The 22596-nt window shown below is 32.7% G+C and overlaps 3 protein-coding genes and 2 long non-coding RNA genes across 7 annotated transcripts; 4 read left to right on the top strand and 1 right to left on the bottom strand.

Moving 5' to 3' along the window:
• The first annotated feature begins 144 nt into the window (after positions 1 to 144).
• LOC142232133 (uncharacterized) lies at positions 145 to 11397 on the top strand. 3 transcript variants are annotated; one of them, XM_075302846.1, is made up of 6 exons: positions 145 to 399; positions 2842 to 2859; positions 2943 to 3318; positions 3727 to 4153; positions 4219 to 4422; positions 10561 to 11397. In XM_075302846.1, the coding sequence occupies exons 1-6, from the start codon at positions 160 to 162 to the stop codon at positions 11186 to 11188; spliced, it is 1893 nt and encodes a 630-aa protein (XP_075158961.1). In that variant the 5' UTR covers positions 145 to 159; the 3' UTR covers positions 11189 to 11397. The 3 variants fall into 3 exon arrangements, with proteins under 3 accessions (XP_075158961.1, XP_075158963.1, XP_075158962.1); XM_075302848.1 differs by lacking the exon at positions 10561 to 11397 and adding an exon at positions 8124 to 8605; XM_075302847.1 differs by lacking the exon at positions 10561 to 11397 and adding an exon at positions 7143 to 7794.
• On the top strand, positions 415 to 2515 carry LOC142232134 (uncharacterized). Its single transcript, XR_012721040.1, has 5 exons — positions 415 to 735; positions 801 to 1164; positions 1229 to 1560; positions 1625 to 1956; positions 2021 to 2515. It is a non-coding gene; the product is annotated as an uncharacterized LOC142232134 (long non-coding RNA).
• Positions 11398 to 12922: 1525 nt separating the features above from the next.
• Positions 12923 to 16707, bottom strand: LOC142232132 (PHD finger protein 12). The gene is made up of 6 exons (XM_075302845.1): positions 16541 to 16707; positions 16172 to 16362; positions 15610 to 16064; positions 15280 to 15539; positions 13574 to 15216; positions 12923 to 13514 (listed from the first exon to the last, which is right to left on the bottom strand). Exons 1-6 carry the CDS (start codon positions 16586 to 16588, stop codon positions 13340 to 13342), a joined length of 2772 nt encoding a protein of 923 aa, XP_075158960.1. The 5' UTR covers positions 16589 to 16707; the 3' UTR covers positions 12923 to 13339.
• Positions 16708 to 17729: 1022 nt separating this feature from the next.
• Positions 17730 to 18086, top strand: LOC142228172 (uncharacterized). Its single transcript, XR_012720088.1, has 2 exons — positions 17730 to 17815; positions 17873 to 18086. It is a non-coding gene; the product is annotated as an uncharacterized LOC142228172 (long non-coding RNA).
• Positions 18087 to 18920: 834 nt separating this feature from the next.
• On the top strand, positions 18921 to 19612 carry LOC142229767 (uncharacterized). Its single transcript, XM_075300345.1, has one exon. It carries the CDS (start codon positions 19016 to 19018, stop codon positions 19466 to 19468), a length of 453 nt encoding a protein of 150 aa, XP_075156460.1. The 5' UTR covers positions 18921 to 19015; the 3' UTR covers positions 19469 to 19612.
• Positions 19613 to 22596: the final 2984 nt, after the last annotated feature.

Raw genomic sequence — 22596 nt, forward strand, 5'->3', positions numbered from 1 at the left:
TTTTTCTTTTCTTATAGATTCCCGCTATTCGCTTCATAAAGGGCGCATATTTTAGGATGCACATTTGCTTATTTGTCTCCTACATTTTCTCCCATTTTTTGATATATAAAATTTATATAGCACGTTAAATTAACTAATTGGTATCTCTGGACATTGTAGATGACACATCACATGTGCTATCATTACATTGTGAATGATCTAAACGAAAAGAAGAAAATATACACACATTATACACCTATAGGAGTCGGAAAGAAATTGAAATCAGGAATTTTTACAAGATTGGCCGATAAAATGGTTTGCCGTTTGTGTCTAAAAGCAGTTCCCAGCGAATCGGTTATAAAATTATATCATGATTTGGATACCACAATGGAGGCAATGGAAATGGTCAAACTTATTGAACACCCAATAAACACAGGATGAGCGTTTTTCAAATGCAACACCTCTTCAGTTTGAGGGTAAATATCATTTTCAACATAAATTCAACTTGACTTGAAAAAGCTCATCTTCAATTCATCTTCAAATTGTTTGCGAATTACAACCAATTTGGCAAAATGTTGACGAAAACTTTGAAAATGTGTTGAAGATAATTGGAGAAAACTTTGACAAAACACTACCCTGAAATGCAACGAAAAAACCACATGGTTTTCAATACTACTTTGGACAACAAAGTTCGTGGAAGAAATACAAAAATGTGGAAATTTTTTAATAATCAATTGAAATTGCTTATAATAATTGGTAAGTAAAACTAAAACACGAAATGAAAACTTGAAGGAAGTCACTAAACTCAAATCTCTTTGCAGACAACTAAAATATTTGGATGCTGATTCTTGGACACATTAAGAGGCTGGCCGATGAAAAATGGTAGTGGCTTATCGAGAAGAGAAAGTTTCCATAAATCAAAGTGCAACCAAAAAAACTTGGTATTTATGCTTTTCCATATCAACAACTACTGGATGATAATTCGCATCACATCGATAGATTAATTTATATCGCATCATCGGTTTAATTTGTTATTTTGTGAATTGAAATTGCTGGAAATTTATTCCAATTATCTGGCCATCAAGTTCCTGAAAATTGCCAGTATTTTAATAACAACAATTTTGTAACACCAACGTTCTTGAGGAAATCACGAAGTACCTGGTCAGTTGGAAGAAATACAAATTGGTAAGTCAAAATAAAAAGTGAAATGAAAACATAATGGAAATCACAAAACTCGATTGTTTTGCAGAAAACTAAAATCATTGAATGGTATATTCTTGGAAGATGTTGGCCGATGAAAAACCGATGAAGGAAACAACAAAGAAAAGTTTTCAGAAAACTTACAAAGTGCAACCAACTAAAACAAAGTGCAACAATTCCTATATCAAGAACTTCTGGATGAAAATGTGCATCATCGGTTTAATTTGTTATTTTGTGAATTGAAATTGCTGGAAATTTATTCCAATTATCTGGTCATCAAGTTCCTGAAAATTGCCAGTATTTTAATAACAACAATTTTGTAACACCAACGTTCTTGAGGAAATCACGAAGTACGTGGTCAGTTGGAAGAAATACAAATTGGTAAGTCAAAATAAAAAGTGAAATGAAAACATAATGGAAATCACAAAACTCGATTGTTTTGCAGAAAACTAAAATCATTGAATGGTATATTCTTGGAAGATGTTGGCCGATGAAAAACCGATGAAGGAAACAACAAAGAAAAGTTTTCAGAAAACTTACAAAGTGCAACCAATTAAAACAAAGTGCAACAATTCCTATATCAAGAACTTCTGGATGAAAATGTGCATCATCGGTTTAATTTGTTATTTTGTGAATTGAAATTGCTGGAAATTTATTCCAATTATCTGGTCATCAAGTTCCTGAAAATTGCCAGTATTTTAATAACAACAATTTTGTAACACCAACGTTCTTGAGGAAATCACGAAGTACGTGGTCAGTTGGAAGAAATACAAATTGGTAAGTCAAAATAAAAAGTGAAATGAAAACATAATGGAAATCACAAAACTCGATTGTTTTGCAGAAAACTAAAATCATTGAATGGTATATTCTTGGAAGATGTTGGCCGATGAAAAACCGATGAAGGAAACAACAAAGAAAAGTTTTCAGAAAACTTACAAAGTGCAACCAATTAAAACAAAGTGCAACAATTCCTATATCAAGAACTTCTGGATGAAAATGTGCATTACATCAATTTACATCCCGTCATCAGTTTGATATTTTGTGATTTCCTCTTGCTGGAATCTATTCTAACACACAAGCCAGCAAGTTCCTCGATAGTAAATATTTCAAATTGCCAGCATATTAATGACACCAACATTATGGAGGAAATGGAATTATACATGTAAAAATGTTTAAGATATTTAAAGTTGTATTCATAGTTTTATTTATTAATACGTTTAATAAGATAATTACATTTTGATTGGTATAATATTATTATTTTCATATATTATTAATGTTATTTTTAAGATTATTATATTTGTTAACGAAAAAATAAAATTTACAAAATCCCTAGAAATTTTGTATTGACTTTCAGTTGGAACTAGGATTGACTTTCATACAAATTGTGGTTTGAAAGTATTCGCAACAATGCTAGTTTTTTATTTTTCTCACATTGAAAACTGTTTGAGAAATTATTGAGTAGCGATGCATTTCAATTTGAGGATTACAATTGAGAAATTATTGCTATTGTGTTGAATTTTACTGTTGAGGGTAATGTCTGTTTTTTGTTGAGAACGCGATTTTCTCAACAATTTCTCAACTTGAATATTACCCTAATCCTTTGAAAAAATGTTTGAAAAATTATTGAATTTTAGTATTTTTCAAACGTTTGTGTTTATTGGGCAGTATTTGGACATTGAGGTTGGTTTCTGTTGTTGTTGTAATAATTAGTAATAGTTTATGTGTGTGTTAAACTAATAATTGGGTTTATTTGGTCTTATCAGGTTAAACAAGATGATGTTGTCTCAACTATGATATGCCAGGATTGTCATGATCACTTAGAAGAATTCCACAAATTCCATCAAGATGTTAAAGAGAAACAGTGCACACTAGATAAGTTTCTTCTAGTTCAGCTTAAGGAGGAAAACCACGACAGCCGTGATGTTGAAGATAAAAATATCATTGATGGGGCCAGCAGCGTTGTCAAGGAGATGGAACAGGCTATGTTCGAAAGTCCAATTGTTGTATTGAAAACTGAGGAGGATGATGGGAAAGATGAGCAAGAAATAGTAGCAGCGGATGTGCTAGATGACGATGATGACGGCCCAGACGTGGACGTATTTGCCGATGATGGACGTGACATTGATTTGTCATCAGAAGGTATGAACGTTTTCAAGGCTATATTAAATGGTTTATTCTTTATTCAATAAGTTCGAAACTATTATTGAAGACAAACTTATGATGTTACTTAAAATTTCAAAAGTCATTTTTACATTATTGATTGCTGTGGAAACTGGATTGACGTTTATTGTATTGATTCCAATTAATAAGGATTATACAATTTTTACTTTAACGCCAAGCAATTTTAACACCGTTAAGGATTAACATTGTTGAATTCTAATATTGGAACGAATATAATTTCAAACATTAGCTTGAAATCAAATATTTCTTATAAAATTTCGTTTTGCAGAGGCATTGGTGTTTTGATAATATATTGCCATTATTTAGAGAAATTTTATATAAATTATTTTATAGTTTTTGTACGATAATTAAAAATATTTTTTTCAGACGATCTACCCTTGATTAACCTCAGGGACAAAAACAAGGACAAACGAAAACGTAAATACACAAAGAACAGCACATCAAAAGAACCAAAAGAGCCTAAACAACGTAAAGAACGCAAAGAATCTAAAGAACGCAAAGAACCTAAAGAGCGCAAAGAACGTAAGGAACGTAAAGAACCAAAAGAGCCAAAAGATCCTGCAAAGAAGCGCGAACGAAAAAAGAACATTCCTGCCAAAGAATTAATTGCAACGTCAATGGAATTGAAATGTGAAATTTGTCAAGTTCAAGTAAACACTTGGAAAGATTTACGACAGCACTTTTTACTGGCACATACCCGCACACCTTATATTAAATGTTGTGATACTGTTTTCGAAAAACAAAGGCCTCTGGCAGATCATCTTCTTTGGCACAAAAATCCTGATGCATTCAAGTATATGAAACAATATAAATACTAAAATATTTTATTCTTTGTACATATATCTATTTCTATTGCAGATGTAAAATGTGCAACGAGGTCCTATCCAATTCAAGAGATTTGACATCTCATATTAGCAGTCAACATCCCGATAATGTAGATATACTTGAAAAGTATGAATGCGAACATTGCTTCAAAAATTTCCGAAATTTTACGATCTTTAAAAACCACTTACGTACTCACAGTAAAGACCAAGACATTGAATGTCAAATATGCAACAAAAGGTAAGTATAATTAGTTATTTTCAATGATCTTTTGTTTGTTTTTTGAGTGTTGGGTTTTTATTAATATCAAAAGTTGAAAATCCAACTTTTTCATTCTGACTACTAGACTTGTAACTTTGGCTAAAAAGCAGCAAAATGTAGATGATGGAAATCATTAAAGTAGGTAAAAACAAGTCAGATGATCTTACAGACCAACATAATCGGCTCAGTAGTTTAACTGCAGAAACAGAACAAAAAATTAAAAAATTGTTCGTCAGAGGGTTTATTAAAAATTAAATATGGAATCAGTTTATTTCATAAGCATATATTAGGCATATATGAACACTTTTTGCGTTGAGAAATGCGGATCAACGATGCTTATACCCAAGTTGTTGAGCGTATATAAATATCACGTCTCGAATTTGAAAGAGATTGTATGAAATATCTTACATATAAAACGGTCATGAAACATCAAATATGTATATTATTCTAAAGTCGATGCCATAAAACAAAGCACATTATTATCACGCTTTAAATTTTATACCAGTCTGATAGACCACGGTGATTTTCTTCGCGAAATAAAGGGATTCGATTTAGGAAAATTTCTAAAAATTGCTCTTAGTTAACATCAAAACTTATTTATGTCCATTATTTAAAGGAACAATACTGCTACAGTTTTTACTGCAAGAGGTAGCCGGCCTATTAACTCTTTTTTCTTTATTTATCCTGTTCGGTAATGCATCACGGCGCTGCATTTATGCGTCGTGATTCATGTCGGCATCAGCTCTTCTACTGGATTAGCAGAACAACTGTTGTCCATTCTTGACTGATATGCAGTTTGTTTACATTTTCGAATGAAATAAAGTTAACAATGGAAATATTTATATCAATTTTTTTTTATAATTAATCGTTTGCGCATTTTTCAGCCTCATCTACATTATTGAATATCTGACTTTTGCAGTGATGCAAATAAAGCTTTGCTGATCTGATGCATATCCGAACATAGCCATTACCTCTTCTTAGGAATACAAAAGTTAACTATTTCAATTAATCAATTAATAGTTTTTTTTAATATTTTTCAAAACAGTCAATAATTTTTAAAATTTTGAAATAAAATAAAGAGATTATACGTTTTGGACACATTAAATTTTTCGATCATTGAAAATGGAACATATACCATTGATCTGGATTTTGCACATTTTAATATTTTAGCAAACTTAAATTGTAAATACCACCAAGAGTTTAAGTTATTTCATTAAACATACTGAAAATGAAATCATTTGAAATGGTTCCTCGATTTTTCGGACAAAAGTCGTACTTCGGGAACGAATTGAAATTTGACTAAATTTTCGGTATATAAAAATGTAATTAAAACTGGTCATTTGTGACCATTTGACTTTAAAGTGGAACATAATTTTTGATTTTAAATACATACATTTGCAAAACAGGCTTGATTTGGCCAAAATATGTATTCGGTTATATGACATTGGGTTCTAATGATATCCAAGTATATATTTGTCATCGTTATTCAAGTACATTCCATGATATTTGGTTTTGTCAACAACGATATTAAGTTCGTGTTTCATCAGTGGAAACCAAAATTGTAAGTGAAAAGTAACAAGAGTGATAAGGCTTTCCTTTAAAAAACAATAAGTTTTCTTTCTAATCGTGAAAATGTTTCATTTTCAAGAATTTTATACTTACCTTTAGATAGGGGGAGATCCATAGAAGAATGACATACCTTTGTTTCTTATTTGCATCTTGTATTCTAGGAAAGATACATATTCAAAAGACTTGTGTCTTGAATTTGAGTTCAATATTCCTAACATTTTTGCCGTATTTACAATGAACTACATTTTAGTTTTGCGCATAAATAATGTCAGGTTTCTCATCCTTCGATTAATACTTAATCAGAGTATAAACCCTTCAATGGTAAATGGGATCAGCTGTTCCATCGGCACGATAAATAATAACAAGGAATTGAGAAACCGGCAGCAGCTTTAACGTTTAAGTTAACTTTTCGGCACACACCCTCGAACAAAAGTGCAGCATAAAAATGTTAACAAGCATTTTATTTTATTTTATTTATATTTATTGTGAAAATAACCAAGCCTTTAGGCCAATATAAAATGGTTATAAAAAATGCTTGTAATTGAATTTACATTTCTGACTTTCTTTCATTAAAGACTGTAATTTTTAATTTTAATTATCTTGAATCGTATTCGAAAATTACGGTCTTGACAACCTCTCCTCAAATATTAAATCTTCAGCACTCCCTATGTAAACAAGGTATTTTATTTTAACCAATTGTCTCTATCCGCCAAAAAATTGAAAATTGTAGTTTTGGTTCTTCCTTTTATAAGCTTTGGTTATATTGTGTAAGATTACATGAAATGAATGAATAAAACCAATCAAACTTAGATAGAGTATAATTTGTATAACATCAAATACAAAATAAATATTGAAAAAAAAAAAAACAATAATAAAAATAAACATTTTAGGAATAGCACTCTTATGAACCTGCATTTGCACATTAAATTAAATGTATCAGAGTTATATATTCCATATATAAGTTTGCTGCTATAAGGAAGGACTCCATATCAGCCAATTCATTAACAGAAAAAAAAGAAATTCTTTGACATTTTTTTTATTACACTAAGAGCTAGAACTGCTGATAATCTTTGTATACATCCCTTTTTATAAAATAAACATTAAAATAAAATTTCATGTGTATCACACAGATTAGAAAGTGAATTCCAATTGCGACGACATATGGATTCCTTTCACAAGGACGCATCTTTGCATGTTTGTGACATTTGTGGTAAAAACTTCAAATGTAAAGATTCCTTTAAACGACATTACCAAGTGCATCAAGGCATCGTTGAACCAGCTGTACAGTGTTCCATTTGCAAATCATGGCTAAAAAATCAACACAGTTTACGCATACATCGTTTTGTCCATGAAGAACATCCAAATTCATGTACTGTCTGTGGCAAATTGTTTAAGACCCGTCATACATTACGTCGACACATGACGTATTGGCATGAATTGGAACGTAATCTGCAGTGTACTTATTGCGACAAAGTATTCCGTCAAAAACGTAATTTGGATGAACACTTAGCTACACACACAGGGGCACAGTTGTATACTTGTCCCCATTGCGGTAAAGAATCACGTTCAAAATCGAATATGTATGTTCACATAAAGCGCGTACATCCTAATGAATGGTGGCAATCAAAGGTGGAACGTTTGAATTTAGATCCCAGTACAGAACATCCTGAAATAGAAAAATATCGTCAACAACAACATGATGTATTAAAGATGTATGACAATTTTTTGAATAAATAAACAATGCATACTTAAAAATATTGTAAATAAAAATAAAATGCAAAATATTCTTTTTATTTCTGTCTCTCACCTCAACGATATAAATGTTAGTATGTGGTAAAATAATAAGTTAAAATTCTAAGATTTCTTACAAATAAATTAAAATAGAAGTAAATAGATAGGAATCAAGCTTAGTAATAAAGTTAAGAGAACACTTAGGATTAATTGTCGGTTGAATTTCAATATACAACTCTAAACGCTAAAAATATAATAGGAAACACCTTAGCTACATATGAATCTAAATAATTTTGTTCTATTGAGATCATCTTTTCTTTAATTTTCTTTTGAAATATATTCATTGAATTTTGTCTTTCTACAATTAAATTTCCCACTAGATGTGCAACTATATACCGCTTGCGTAGTCACATCGAATCTGTGCACAATAACGTTTATCATCATATTTGTGATATATGTGGGAAAAAGTTCAAATCGAAAACTGCCTTTCAAAAACACTATGAGGAGCACCAGGGTATTGTTGAACCGGCTGCTCAATGTTCCATTTGTGGAGCTTGGCTTAAAAATCGTTACAGTCTGAAGGTGCATTTAACTATCCATGAGGATGCGGAATTTTCTTGCAACATTTGCGGTAAAGTGTTCAATACGAAAAAGAATTTGAGTCGACACAAAGGTTATTGGCATCGTTTGGAAAAAAAACCTAAAGTGTAGCTATTGCGATAAAATATTTCGTGAAAAAAGAAATCTCAACGAACACATGGCAACACACACAGAAACACAGCTATATACCTGTCCACATTGTGGCAAAGAGTCACGATCCAAATCGAACATGTATGTTCATATTAAAAGACAACATCCTGAAGAATGGTTGAAATCGAAACAGGAACGTTATAACATTAAACCAGAAACGGAAAACAAAGCACAACACATTGAACCAGATAGTATTACAGACAATAAAGTGCAAAGTACTACATAGATATAATAGGGGGAGATTGTTCTTTTATAATAATGTATTAATATTAGAGCCAATTAATTAAGAGATAATGTAAAGTGTTTTTTTATTTAATTTTGAAAATATATTTTATATTTTACCGAAATATATGAAAAGCATTTAATTCAGTAGAATAAACTGTTGGAAAATAAAAACGTTTAATTAAAGACATTTGAAAGTGTTGAAAAAAATATATGATTATTTTCACACACTCAAAAAATTAGCGATGAATTGTACATAAAACGAAAATAATTCAAAGACTCCATAACAGGATTACTGTAGGAAAACTACACGCATAGGGAAAAGCCTGCAAAAAACAGAGGTCAATGCCTGCTAATAAATGTTTTTGTAAAATGTTTATATCTTAAAATGTTATACAAAGAAAAAGAAAGAACCAAAAGTAGTTTTTTGTATTTTTCAGCCCTATAATACTCTTAAAAGTTTCTACATGCGTTATACATTATATGTGAAAAATTCAGAATTTTCAATAAATGCCAGATATATTTGTAACACATTTCTTTGGTTATGTTACAATAGCGGCTGGTCTTTTTTGCTATTTTCGCTGCATTAATGCAGCTGATCATTCGGGCAGCTACTTATGTTTCCGTATTACTTAATTAATTATCTTAATTATCTATTTCTTGGGGTTGACGGAAGGAAACAAATTAACAACGGACACCAAAGTGCGGAATCAAAATATTAAAAATATTTATGAACGCCAAAGAAGGAAAAATATGTAAAAGTATTAAACATAGATGACGTTTTTAGTTTTGGTATACAGAAGTAATATTTTGGAAATCGACCTATAGTGGCTATAGCAAAACAATGCTACAGTATATACTCTCCTTGGCACATCTATAGAAGAGAATATCACAATTGGAAATAAATAGGGCGAATTCCAATTTAAATGTTTACAATCCCCACATTCTAAATATTGGTGATAAGTGTGTGGCTTCAAACTCTACGAAATACTCGTTTGGTTGCAACAAAAAGACAATAGATTTTTACCCTTATCCAAAAATGTACACTTTATATGAAAAAGCAAAAATTATTCCACGGCATAAAATATTCAAATCATATTCTCTGCTTATTATAATTTATTTTGAAGGAAAAATTAATTCGAAAATTTATTATGAATTGGTAGATATTATAACGCTGCATGACGATATAACAAGTTGTGTTTGTGATATTTGTGGTAAAAATTTCAAATGTAATTGATTCTTAAAAAAAACTATCAAATGCATTTAAGATCAGTGCCTTTCAATGTTATGGTGGGAAAAGTCAAAATAGTGTAAAAATGTACCGGTTTCAGCATGAAGAACATCCAAGTTCTGTTCAATTTGTGACGAATAATTCAAGACACACCGATGTTTATGGAAATATGGCATGTATTGCAAAAGAAGCTAATGCGTAATTTTTGTAAGAAAGATTATCTATACATATTGGCAAGGAATCATGTTCAAAGGCATACAATATATGTATAACATAAATCGTCTTCATTCGAATGAATGGTGGAAGTCTTGAATCTCGCTTTAGATCTAAATATAATAGGTCCTGAAATATCGAACGAATCGACATCAAACACACAAACGCAAACATGATAAGTTGGAATTACCCATATTTCTTAACCACCTACTTCTACTACTTACTTAATAGTTTTTATTGTATAAATGCCATTACCTCTTAAACAAAATAGTTCACGACAAAGTGGGAAATATGAAGATTTTGTGTCAGACATCACACATACATAGACATCTCTAAAAAAATTACTTTATACATACAGCATTTGTCAAAAATGTAATTCTTCCAATTTCCATTTATCCTAGGGTTGGAAACAAACAACAATTGCGACGTCACCAATCTTCGGAACATAAGGATATGGCAATCAATATATGTGATATTTGTGGTAAGAATTTTAAATGTAAGGAATCATTCAAACGACACTACCAAGAGCATTTGGGTGTAACGGAACCACCGGTACAATGTTCCATATGCAAAACTTGGCTTAAAAATCCGAACAGCCTTCGTTTGCATCGTTTTAAACATGAAGATGTACCACAGCCATGCAAGATATGTGGAAAAGTCTTTAAGACTCGTCGCAGTCTAAAAAATCATGTAAAATATTTACATGAAATGGAAAAAAATTTACAGTGTAGTTTTTGTGACAAAGTATTTCGCGAAAAACGTGGCTTGGACGAACATTTAGCTACGCATACCGGCACTCAGTTGTATACTTGTCCGCATTGTGGAAAAGAGTCACGCTCTAAATCAAATATGTATGTTCACATAAAGCGGCAACATCCAAAAGAATGGTGGAAAACAAAGATGGAACGCCTTAATTTGGATCCAAATACGGAGAATCCAGAACTACCAGAAAGCCGTCAAGCGGAGCACCCACAATACGACCTACATTTAATGCAACAAATTCATATATTAAATACATGTATTAAGTAGTTTTTAGTGAATATTCACAAATATATGTAATTAACTTTTTGGAAAGCGGTGAAGAAAAAATCAATCGGAATTATTATAATGATATTAAGATGTGTACTTTAGGCATACCATATAAAATTTTGGTGTAGGTGTGGAATATTTTTAAAAGTTATGTTTTCTTTTTAATATTTATATGGAAAATACAAGTCAAAATATATAGAAAAATAAAATTTGTCAAAAAATTTCTGGGGGGGAGAATGGGGAAATGAGAACTTAAACCCAAAGAAATTTGTTAGTAGTAACAGCAAACAAGTCTGCTACAACAGCAAGAAGTCAGCTGAAAAAGCGAAAACAGTCAGTCATTGTATGCTATTTTTTAAGCTCGATTACACTAAAACATATTTTAGTTTGGCTGAAAGAAATTAAACTATCAACTTAGAGGCTATCGCAGCACAATTGAAACAATATTTTAGGAATATCTATAGTATTTGCCAAAAACCTGAATATTTATCAAATTGAGGCATAACAGCAAACAAAATATTTGCTGATAGCATTTAGGAGCTTTCAAATATAGTGCAAAACTATACCAAAAACTTATTTAAGTCTTAAATATGCTTTGGGAAAAAATTATAACCTAAAAATTTTATAATACATATAATTTTATAGTCACTAAAGTACAAAAATACAACAGCAGACATCGGCTGTTGTTTTCGGTAGACTTTTTTACACCCAAAGAAATTTGTTAGTAGGGACAGCGGAAAAGTCTGCTAAAACAGCAGAAAGGGACAGCAGTCACTGTTTGCTGAAATAGCAAACATTTCCTGCTATTTTTTAAGCTCGATTACACTAAAACATGTTTTATTTTGGCTAAAACAAATAAAAACGTCAACTTAGGAGCTATCCTCACATAATTAACACAATATTTTATGAATATCTATAGTATTTGACCAAAATCTGAATATTTATCGAATTGAGGCATAACAGCAAACAAAATGTTTTGCTGATCGTATTTAGGAGCTTGTAAGTATATTACAGTGCAAAAATATACCAAAAACTGCTTTTGGTTCTTAAATATGCTTTGGGGAAAAATGTATAAACCAAAAATTTTATAAATTGCTGTTCATTAGGCCCTGAAGTACAAAAATATAACAGCAGACATCGACTGCTGTTTTTAGCAGACTTTTTTCTATGAGTGTATGAGTCTAGTACAAAGAAACAATGTGTATTTTCCATATGTCCTATGTGACATATGGAATATATCATACCCAAGGTTACACTTATAAAAATGTCTTTTAGCCATGATAGCCAAAGCACATTAAAGTAAAAAAAGTGGATTTTTTGTATACACTTTAATATTCTTAAAAGCTTCTAAATGCGATCAGCCAATATACCTTTGTTTTGCTTTATTTTGATAAATTTTCAGATTTTTGGGTATACAAGACATACGACAATTTCATGTAGCTTCGTTAGACTTTAATTGCTAGTTAACATGAATTAAATTGTAAATATCTTTCCTCGGGTAGCTTTAAATGAAAAATGTTCGGCAGTTAAATTCCTATGTGACATATGGAATATAGTGACAAGCTACTTAAACCATGAGACCCACTGTATTTGGCGAATTTCTATCATATCGATGATTACTGTCCGATACTTAGTAAACTCAAAATCACACATTATTGCTTCTTCATTTTCCTTTCGATAGAAGAGATTTGGGGAGCCATCATTACCACATGCGCATTGATATAGAGCAAGACGTTTTTTTTTCAAAAAAACTGTGTTTTATTCTCATTATATTTACTTAGTTTTAGTAAAACATTATTCCAAATAATGTAATAATAAGAGTGTATATTAACCATGCTGAGTATGTGTTTTTACATCCAGATGTGCTGCATAAACCGTGTATATGTAGTATGTACATAAGAACACAATATACAATTTAATTTCATTGTACGTTGCGTTCTCGACCTCAATTAAACGATCTATAACAAAGCTAAAAGCTGGTCAAAATGAAATAAACGATTTTAAAATTAGCTTAAACAATATATAAAATCGGAAAAACGATATATAAAACAACAAAATTATGCAAATAATTTTGTTTGTTGTACTTTATGTTGAGATGATGATTTGCCTTGATGTCGTTCGTTCATTTCAATGGCTTTGATGTAGGCCACCTCATCCTTGGCCATTACATGTCTCCATTTTGGGTATTGAGAAAACAAATGCTAAGCAACCGAATCGTATTAAAGAACCATGCTGTAAAATCGCGGTTCCCTCCCAGGCACCCTTGATCATAGGACCTTCGGAATAGACAGAACATTTGCAATCAGGCTTGGGGGGTGGCGCCATACTAAAAACAAGATTGAGAATTAATAAACACAAATAAAAAGTACGTTCAAATTTAAATACCGGGCGTTGTTGTCAACTACAAAAAAGTGGCGTTGAATTCCTCTCCTCTTGTCAAGAATTGCTTGAACCTTCTTTTGCAAATCGACGTCATCAGCTTTAAGTTTTTTTGCTGGCGTTGGACTGGGTTCACTAAAATCGCAGGAATACAATTGACCGTTCACTTCTGTACCATGTTCAGAGTAATTGATCAATTCATATGTTTTCGTAAAATCATCATAGAATATTGTTGCATGTTTTGGCGAGACACGCCTGCAATGACCTATTACCGAGAGATTAATATCAACTCCTACATTTGTTTCACCATAGCCAATGTTTATGCTACGATAGCGCATAAAAAATGACGAATGTAGTTCAATGTTACTAAACCAACGATTGTCTTCAAGTATATCACCAAGAGGAGTAAGAACGGCTCTTGTGCGTATTTTTCTTCGCATTAATTTCAATTCTAGTCTAGTAGCTACCTCAAAGGCTTTCTCTTGGTCCGTGTATATGCGAGGGGTATATTTTTGTTCTTCCTCGTCGGCTGCTACAATTGCTGCCGCTGTTGCTAAGGCAGGATGCAATTGGGGTGTATCTTCGGAAGCTGAATTCGGTTGAGCCAAAATGGATGATGTCTCCCCTGTAAACATAATACATAATCGTCTAACGTCATTGGGTGAGAGAATTTCCGAAGCCCTTTGGTTTTCAGTAAATGTTTGCTGTTCAGTAGCAATTGTCGTTTGTGCTTGCGTTAATTCCTTAATACGTTTTGCAGCAGTACGATTTTGATATTGCACAACAATTTCTGGATGATCCTGCACTAATTGCTGTAAACGCTGATAGGCCAATTTCTTAATAAGTTCTACGTCCAGATATTGAAGTTCTGTGTCAATTTGTGGATCATATTTCATTTCCTCATCAGAGTCGTCTGCATTATTGCTGCAGTTATTGTTATTGGTTTCAATGTTTTCCTCAACTTGCGTCAAATTCTTTTCTTCTTTTTCCACAGATATGGTTTCACACTCAGTTTTTATTTCAGTTTCTTTTCCGTGAGACTGTTGTTGGCCTGTTGAGTCTCTTTTTGTACGTTTGGTCTTATTTTTATTTGCTTCTTTTTCTGGCAAAGCTTCATCGCCACCTACACCTTTTGTAGCTTCCACTACGTTAGAAGTTTCAGATTCATTTGATTTGTTGTTGTCTTCATTTGTAGTCATAAGGATTTCGTCGTTATCATCCTCCTCACTGCTGCTACTGCTACTACTTAATTCGTCAATGCGCCCAAGTTCCTTTTGTATTTCTCTTAACTTCGCCTTTGCTGATTTTAAAGCTTCCAGGTCCTTTACCAAAGATTCTGCAACACTTTCCTTTGAAATAACCTCTGGTGCACTTGGTAAACATTTGCGCCTTTTGACAATGTCATAGCGTAAGGTTTCTCTCAATGATGGCAAGAGGGGAGGAGGATTTTCGTAGTGATATTTAACCATTGGAGGTACCTCAATTGTGTCTCTTTGCTTGACTGGTATCTTAATACGAAATGGGGGGTTTCTCATATGTACACGACGAAAGAAATCCATTTTTACAGCCTCGTGATCAATTGGCTGTGAAAATCGATCCCATAAACGAACACGTTCTGTTGCCGAAATACTGCTCAGAAGATTGTTGTCCTGAAAATTATATTGTCAGCCAAGTTTTTCATTCATACGTCTTGACACCTTGGATATACTTACAATAAAATTTTCTACATGATTCGGGCACATCCATAAGCCAGTCGGCATAGCTGTCATAGGTGGATCCAAACAATCTTGATGAAAAAATAGTGGACAATAGTCACAGGCCACCAAAGGTGCCTTCTTACATGAACGGTGACAATAAAAGCATGTTTTAGCCGGCAATGGAACTAAACCCTGTGAATCTAATTCGAAAGGTTTTGAATTTCTTCTATAGTTTGGTTTTTTATGATTAGTACCATTATTACGTATTGGTTCAACTACAAATGGAAAAAAATATATTGAAATGATTTTATTTGAAATGAAACCCAAATTTGTAAGGGTACATACTTTTGTCATTGCCCGGAAATTGTGTGTGTATTTCTAACTCCCTTGGCAATTCAAATTGTTTCGGATTCAAAATACTTGCCGCCTTTATTAATTCATCTAAAGGTGTGGGTTTCTTGTTGGGGTCTAATGCTCTCTGTATACCAACGGGTAATTTCGAGAGATATTTCTCCGTGCTACTCAAGTCGCTGCAAAATGAAGCACGGCTACTACTTCGTTTACGTAAATGACGAATTTTTAATGGTATCGACTCCAGATCACCGCCAGCGGAAGGAGTATTCGGTCTTGAGTTAGCCCCCGCTGCTGCGGCAACTACTGCGGCTGCTACTGATGTTGTGGAAGTGCGTTCAACCGAACTGGATTTTGACGAAGTAGATGGTGCTGTTTTCAATGTCATGCGACAGTTGTGGCATAGCCATTGACCACTCGGTATATCATCCTCTGTCAATGGTGGATCACTGGAGAACAGATAGATGGAAAATATAAGGTTATGTATTATATACATGCACTTTAGGTTGGCGATATATTTCTCTCCAACGAAAATGTGCTCGCCCCTCGAACTTACTGGCACTGCAAATGGAAGCTTGATGGACAACGATCACAGCAAAGCAAATCTCCACCTTCTTCACAGGCATCACACAAATCATGGTTATGTCCCCGACCGGGTCTCTTATAGTATGGATGCTTGGTTGCCGTTGGACGAACACCTAATTTTTCATCTTCAGTTGGCGGAGGTTTAATTAAGTTTTGTATTTGCTATAAAAATAAAAACAATTACAAATTAACAGAAGAAACCGATTAAGAAAAACTAAGTAGTGTATCTCAGCGTTTTGTAAGACCCATAGCTGTACACACATTTCCCACTTTTTTCTAGCGCTACTGACCAAATGCCCGTTCTGGCTTTCACTTCTGGCGCATTTGATTATTTACTTACCTCCATAATGCTTAACTCAGCATTTGGATTTGCATCAGTTTTAGACATGGTTTAATCCTATTTCAATTAAAAACGATACAAAACGAATTCAATATTATTATACTCAGTTAACAAATAAATATGAAGGACTCTAGATTTGTTTGACATTACTACACAACCCTGTCTTGGAGCGCTTTATAGTTGAGTGATTAAACAAACCTGTTAGGATTTTAGATTTGTTATGGCAATGCCCAAGATATAGTGTTACCAAATATATAATAAGCACATATATAAGGTATGTTCGTGTACTTTCCAAAGAATAACTATAATTGAATATCCAATAGGTTTGGTTCGAATTAAACTCCAAAAACGACAATCGATTAAAAATTCTTTACAAATTGTTGTGTGGCCTATATTTCGGATTGTTATAAAAAAGTTGGGTGGCGCATTTTTTTATTTGCGTTTTTTCTTATAGAAAATTATTGTTATAGGAATATTTTTTATAGGCTTAAATACATTAGAAAATATGTAATAAAAATTCAATTCTAGAGAGAAATTTAAAAATCTTGTTTTATAGTTGTAAAATATCTATCATGTCGCTTACGACTCTGTGGTAGCGATGAAGTCGAACTTTGGAATGCTGGCAGGGACGTTTAAGACCATAAACATTTTGCCAGTAGTTCTCTCCCTGCTAGCATTTCAAAGACTCGCAAGTGACACTACAACAATCGGCAACTGTGATGTCAAAAATTGTTCACCAATATACCTTTTAAAATTTTAAGCGAAATAACTATGTTTTCAGCACTTCATTATCGATTTTATTTAAATAAATTATAAGAAGCTAGTTGCACGTGGTATTTCACAAAATATAAAATGGCTCTTGTCACATTGGTGATGACAAAATACTTTTATGTACATTTCATACTTTTTCATACGCTTCCCCCATCACAGTTGGCGATTGTTGCAGTGTCACTTACGAGTCTATGCTAGCGTCGAGGATGAAATGGAGCTTTGAAATGCTGGCAGGGAATTGTTTCTCCATGGTGTGCTTATTATATCCCTGCCAGCATTTCAAAGTTCCATTTCAACCTCATCGTTACCACAGACTCGTAAATGTCACTTCAACCATCATGAAAAGGTACATCAAAAAGTACATGCAAGTAATTTGCCATTCCTACTGTTAAAAAAGCCATTTTTTTGTGAAACGCCAAGCGCAACCAGCTTGTTATATTTTAATTAAATAAAAACGAAAATAAAGTTCTGAAAACATAGATTATACGCTTAAAATTGTGAAAGGTATATTGGTGAACAATTTGGTGATTTTCCAAATGGAATAAAGTGATTGTTTTTCAGATATTTTACAGACACGCTGCCTCCATGGAATAAAAACACTGGTTGATAGACGCAGCAACATGTAACTCGCTACTTGTAACTCAACATCATCATTAATGCCAAAAATTATGTTATATGTAATGTGATAGTGGTATGAATGTTATATTTTTAAGAATTTGTAAATGTTTAATCAAATTAATAAATATCTAAACAAACGTGTTTTACTCGACCACAATGATTCTTTTACAACTATCTTAAAATGCACCTTTTCTGATTGTTTGGAGGGTCCCTTATTGGCGTCGTTCTAAATTGATCTATAAAGGCACCTAATAATTGCACTCATGCGAAACATTTTTGTAGTAACTTGGCGTGGTACAACTTCTCAATAGTGACGGCGCTTTTCCGACGAGTTTTTGATGTCGTATATGATAGTTTTCGACGTAGTGGGGATTCTCAAAAGAGTCCCCAAATTCAAAAAATGTCGGCAGGGATACTTGTAAGTTTTTACTGTGAAAGTACGCGAACATACCTAATGACCAGAGAATGAAGCCGCCGAGTCTCGCCGCCGATTTTAGCCGTCGCCGACCCGTTTTTAGCAGTCGACGCCGCCGCCGAATATGTCGACTCATCTCGACTCAAATTTAGCCGCCAATTAATCTAAAATATTGATTTATATCAGAAAATTTAATAATACTTGTTATAGTTTTTGCCAAAATTTTGAACTTTCCACCTTCAATCAATTAGTATCAAGTTGCTACAATAGTTTTACAAAAATTTAGCTCAAAAAATTTGAATGAAATGTAAATTTGATTGTAGGATTGGTTGTACAACTAATCTCATTACAATTCGGAAAACTTCAAATTGATTTTATAATAGATAATTTTGAGCCGCCGAACAAACAATTTTTTATCGGCTTAGCCGTCAAGCCGCCGCCGCCGGAGGAAAAAATTTAGTGTTAGCCGCCGCCGACAAAAATGGGTCGGCTTCATTCTCTGCTAATGACCAGCTGCTTGATACACATTCGGTGTGACAGAACGTCCTCAACTGAACAACCCTCATACCATTTGTTTTGTTTTTAATCAAACGATGGAACGCTTTTGAACTTTGCATTACGCAGCAGATAATAAAAATAATTTCACAAATATTGCGCCGTGATTAATAAAAATGTTCTCATTCTTTACTAAAAAATCTCAGAATTCAGATTCTCCTGTAATACAAGGCCCATCAAGCTCAACAGATCAGCAAGGGGCGGATGACTTCATTTTTGTGGAAAAGAAAGGTCAACCAAATGATCCTCCACAACATCCGCATAGGCCTGTATACCCTTCAATGCCAGCGGCGCCTTATGGAACGCCATATCCAAGATACCAGTATCCAGGACCACCTGGTGTTGCACCAAATACAGCGAATTCAACAAATAGTTTACATCCCGTTCCCTATGTTCAAGATATTCCTTTTGTCCTAGCACCGCAGTTATGCACAAAAACAACATTCGACAATACACAAATGCAAGTGGATGGTATATTAGCGTTTCTAACACGGCAAATGTCTGTCGATGCACAGGAAGAATATAATTTCACATTAGAACAGAATGTTCTGCAAGACGAGTGCTACTAGCTTAGATAAGACAATTTACATTGGGAGAAAACTAAAGTAAAACTCGCTATTTTTTGTCCTACACTGCTTTTGAATTTAGGATATCATAGTTGGAATAAATAAATGTTATTAATAAAAATATATAAAAATATAGAAATAAGCATATTTTTATAGCTTTTATTTTATTTTGGCATAATTACATGAAGAGATATTATATTAAGTTTTCCAAAAAATTCTCAGGATTTGAGTTATCAACAAATTCAATAGCCAGCAAGTGGAAGATTGTAGTACAATCTTAAACAAAAATGGGTCAATATGGAATTTATGTAAGTTGAATTATAATTGTATTGTTCTAATGTACGAGTTTCTATTATTAATCAAGATTTAAAACTGAATTTCCTTAACTCTTAAGAATACGTGTTGCTTTTAATTTGCATGGACCACATATATAATTACTTAATTTTGGTTAAAATACTAGCGAGGTGGATTCGTTTAAGACGCTTTCTCTTGATATAAATATATTGAATTGTAAATTGTCATAACACATCCAATACTTTTAAATAAATTAAATTTTTTCAGAGATGTTGGAGATGTCCTGGATAAACGAGTACTCTGTTTTCTTTTAGTCCATGACTGCTTAGGGTATCCAGTGCTAAAAGAGAACAGCCCTATATATGGTAATATAGCGGCTGCTGATAACCTATAATTAATTCTTATAATTTCATTCAATCAAAAAAGTAACAACAAATTTGTTTTCGGCGCCGAAATCAAATGTAATATTGAAAAATTCCTAATAGGGTAAGCAAACATTAGTTGTTGTTATACCTTAATTTGAAATCAATTCAGATATTTAGGCAAATATAATGCTTTTATTAGATAATTTGGTTCTATTCGATCTTTTTTGTAACAAATAGAAAATACTTTTTTCAAGCTCTTTTGTATTATCCCTGCCAGCATTTCAAAGTTCCATTTCATCTTCATCGCTACCACAGACTCGTAAATGTCACTACAACCATCCTACTGTGATGGGGGGCAGCATATCATAAAGTACAAAATGTACTTCATACATGTATTTTGCCATCACTACTTTTACAAAAGCCATTTTATTTTTTGTGAAACGCCAAGCGCAACCAGCTTGTTATATTTTATTTAAATAAAAACGAAAATAAAGTTCTGAAAACATAGATTTTACGCTTAAAATTGTGAAAGGTATATTGGTGAACAATTTTTGATTTTCCAAATGGAATAAAGTGATTGTTTTTCAAATATTTTACAGACACGCTGCCTCCATCGAATAAAAACACTGGCTGATAGACGGTGCAACATGTAACTCGCTACTTGTAACTCTACATCATCATTAATGCAAAAAATTATGTTAAATGTGATGTGATAGTGGTATAAATGTTATATTTTTAAGAATTTGTAAATGATTAATCAAATTAATAAATATCTAAACAAACGTGTTTTACTCGACCACAATGATTCTTTTACCACTATCTTAAAATGTGCTTTTTCTGATTGTTTGGAGGGTCTCTTATTGGCGTCGTTCTAATTTGATCTATAAAGGCACCTAATAATTGCACTCATGCGAAACCTTTTTGTAGTAACTTGGCGTGGTACAACTTCTCAATAGTGACGGCGCTTTTCCGACGAGTTTTTGATATCGTATATGATTGTTTTCGACGTACTGGGGATTCTCAGAAGCGCCCCCAAATTCAAAAAATGTTGGCAGGGATTTACTCGATTTCTTAATTGTTCAATAATTCGCAATTGGGTTGAAATCATGCTTCATTAGAAACGGATATACAAGCAAAATTTGAAAAAAAACGAACATGTCGAAAAAAAACAAAAATCCACATAATATAAAAATATAGAGTAGTATAACTAAGCTCGTCTGCTACTGAAATTGCACGGATTACTCTTTACATATTGTTTTTCTATCTTGTATAGCACCTAGTTGTATACTTTGTTAGTCTCAATTGCTTTGAGACCCTCTTGTTTAAAAAATAACAGAAAATGATGTGACTGTTTCCCTCTTCCCGAGGACTTTTTGCTGTACTAACATATTTCTTTGAGTGTACGTATGAACTGAGAATTCACATTGCGATAATAAATACTAGGGCTGTCATTGGGGATCGATTTTTTTAAATCCCTGGATTAGGGATTTCAAAATGTAGAATCCCGGGACTTTCGGGATTCTTTAAATATTTTAAGTAATAACAATCTACAGCGCCAAAAATTGATAAGTTTAATTCAATGTTATTAACAAAAGAACATAAGTGCAAATTAAAAAGCTATTTCAAATTGCTATCATACTTTACGAACAATTAGACCAACTCAACAATATGAAGAAAATATAAATTTAAAAATAATTTCATATCGCTATCTTACCAGCAAAATATTATATTAGGTATATTTTCGAACACTTTCGATAATCCTTTTTTCCTTCGTTTTAAGTAACATCTTAAAAATATCAAGACATCCAAATTTTTATAAGATAAAGGCGATCTTGTCATCCCTGCCAGCAATTCAAAGTTCCATTTCATCCTCATCGCTACCACAGACTCGTAAATGTCACCACAACCATCGTGAACTGTGATGGGGGAAGCATATCAAAAAGTACAAAATGTACATGAAAGTATTTTGCCATCACTACTGTTAGAAGAGCCATTTTATTTTTTGTGAAACGCCAAGCGCAACCAGCTTGTTATATTTTATTTAAATAAAAACGAAAATAAAGTTCTGAAAACATAGATATTACGCTTAAAATTGTGAAAGGTATATGGTGAACAATTTTCGACTTTCCAAATAGAATAAAGTGATCGTTTTTCAAATATTTTTCCAGGCACGCTGTCTCCATCGAAAATAAACAAACTGGCTGATAGACGCTGCAATATGTAACTTGCTACTTAAAACTCAACATCATTCTTTTATTAATGCAAAAAATTATGTTAAACGTGATGAGATAAACCGAAAAATGTTATATTTATAAGAAATTATAAATGTTTAATCAAATCAATAAACATCTACACAATCGTGTTTTACTTGACCACAATGATTCTTCTACAATTACCTTTCTGCACTTTTTCTGATAGTTTGCAGGGGTTCTTATTGGCGTCCTTCGAAATTGATCTAAATAGGCACCTAAT

This window comes from Haematobia irritans, chromosome 3 (genome assembly GCF_050003625.1).
Source record: "Haematobia irritans isolate KBUSLIRL chromosome 3, ASM5000362v1, whole genome shotgun sequence".
NCBI classification, from domain to species: Eukaryota; Metazoa; Arthropoda; class Insecta; order Diptera; family Muscidae; genus Haematobia; species Haematobia irritans.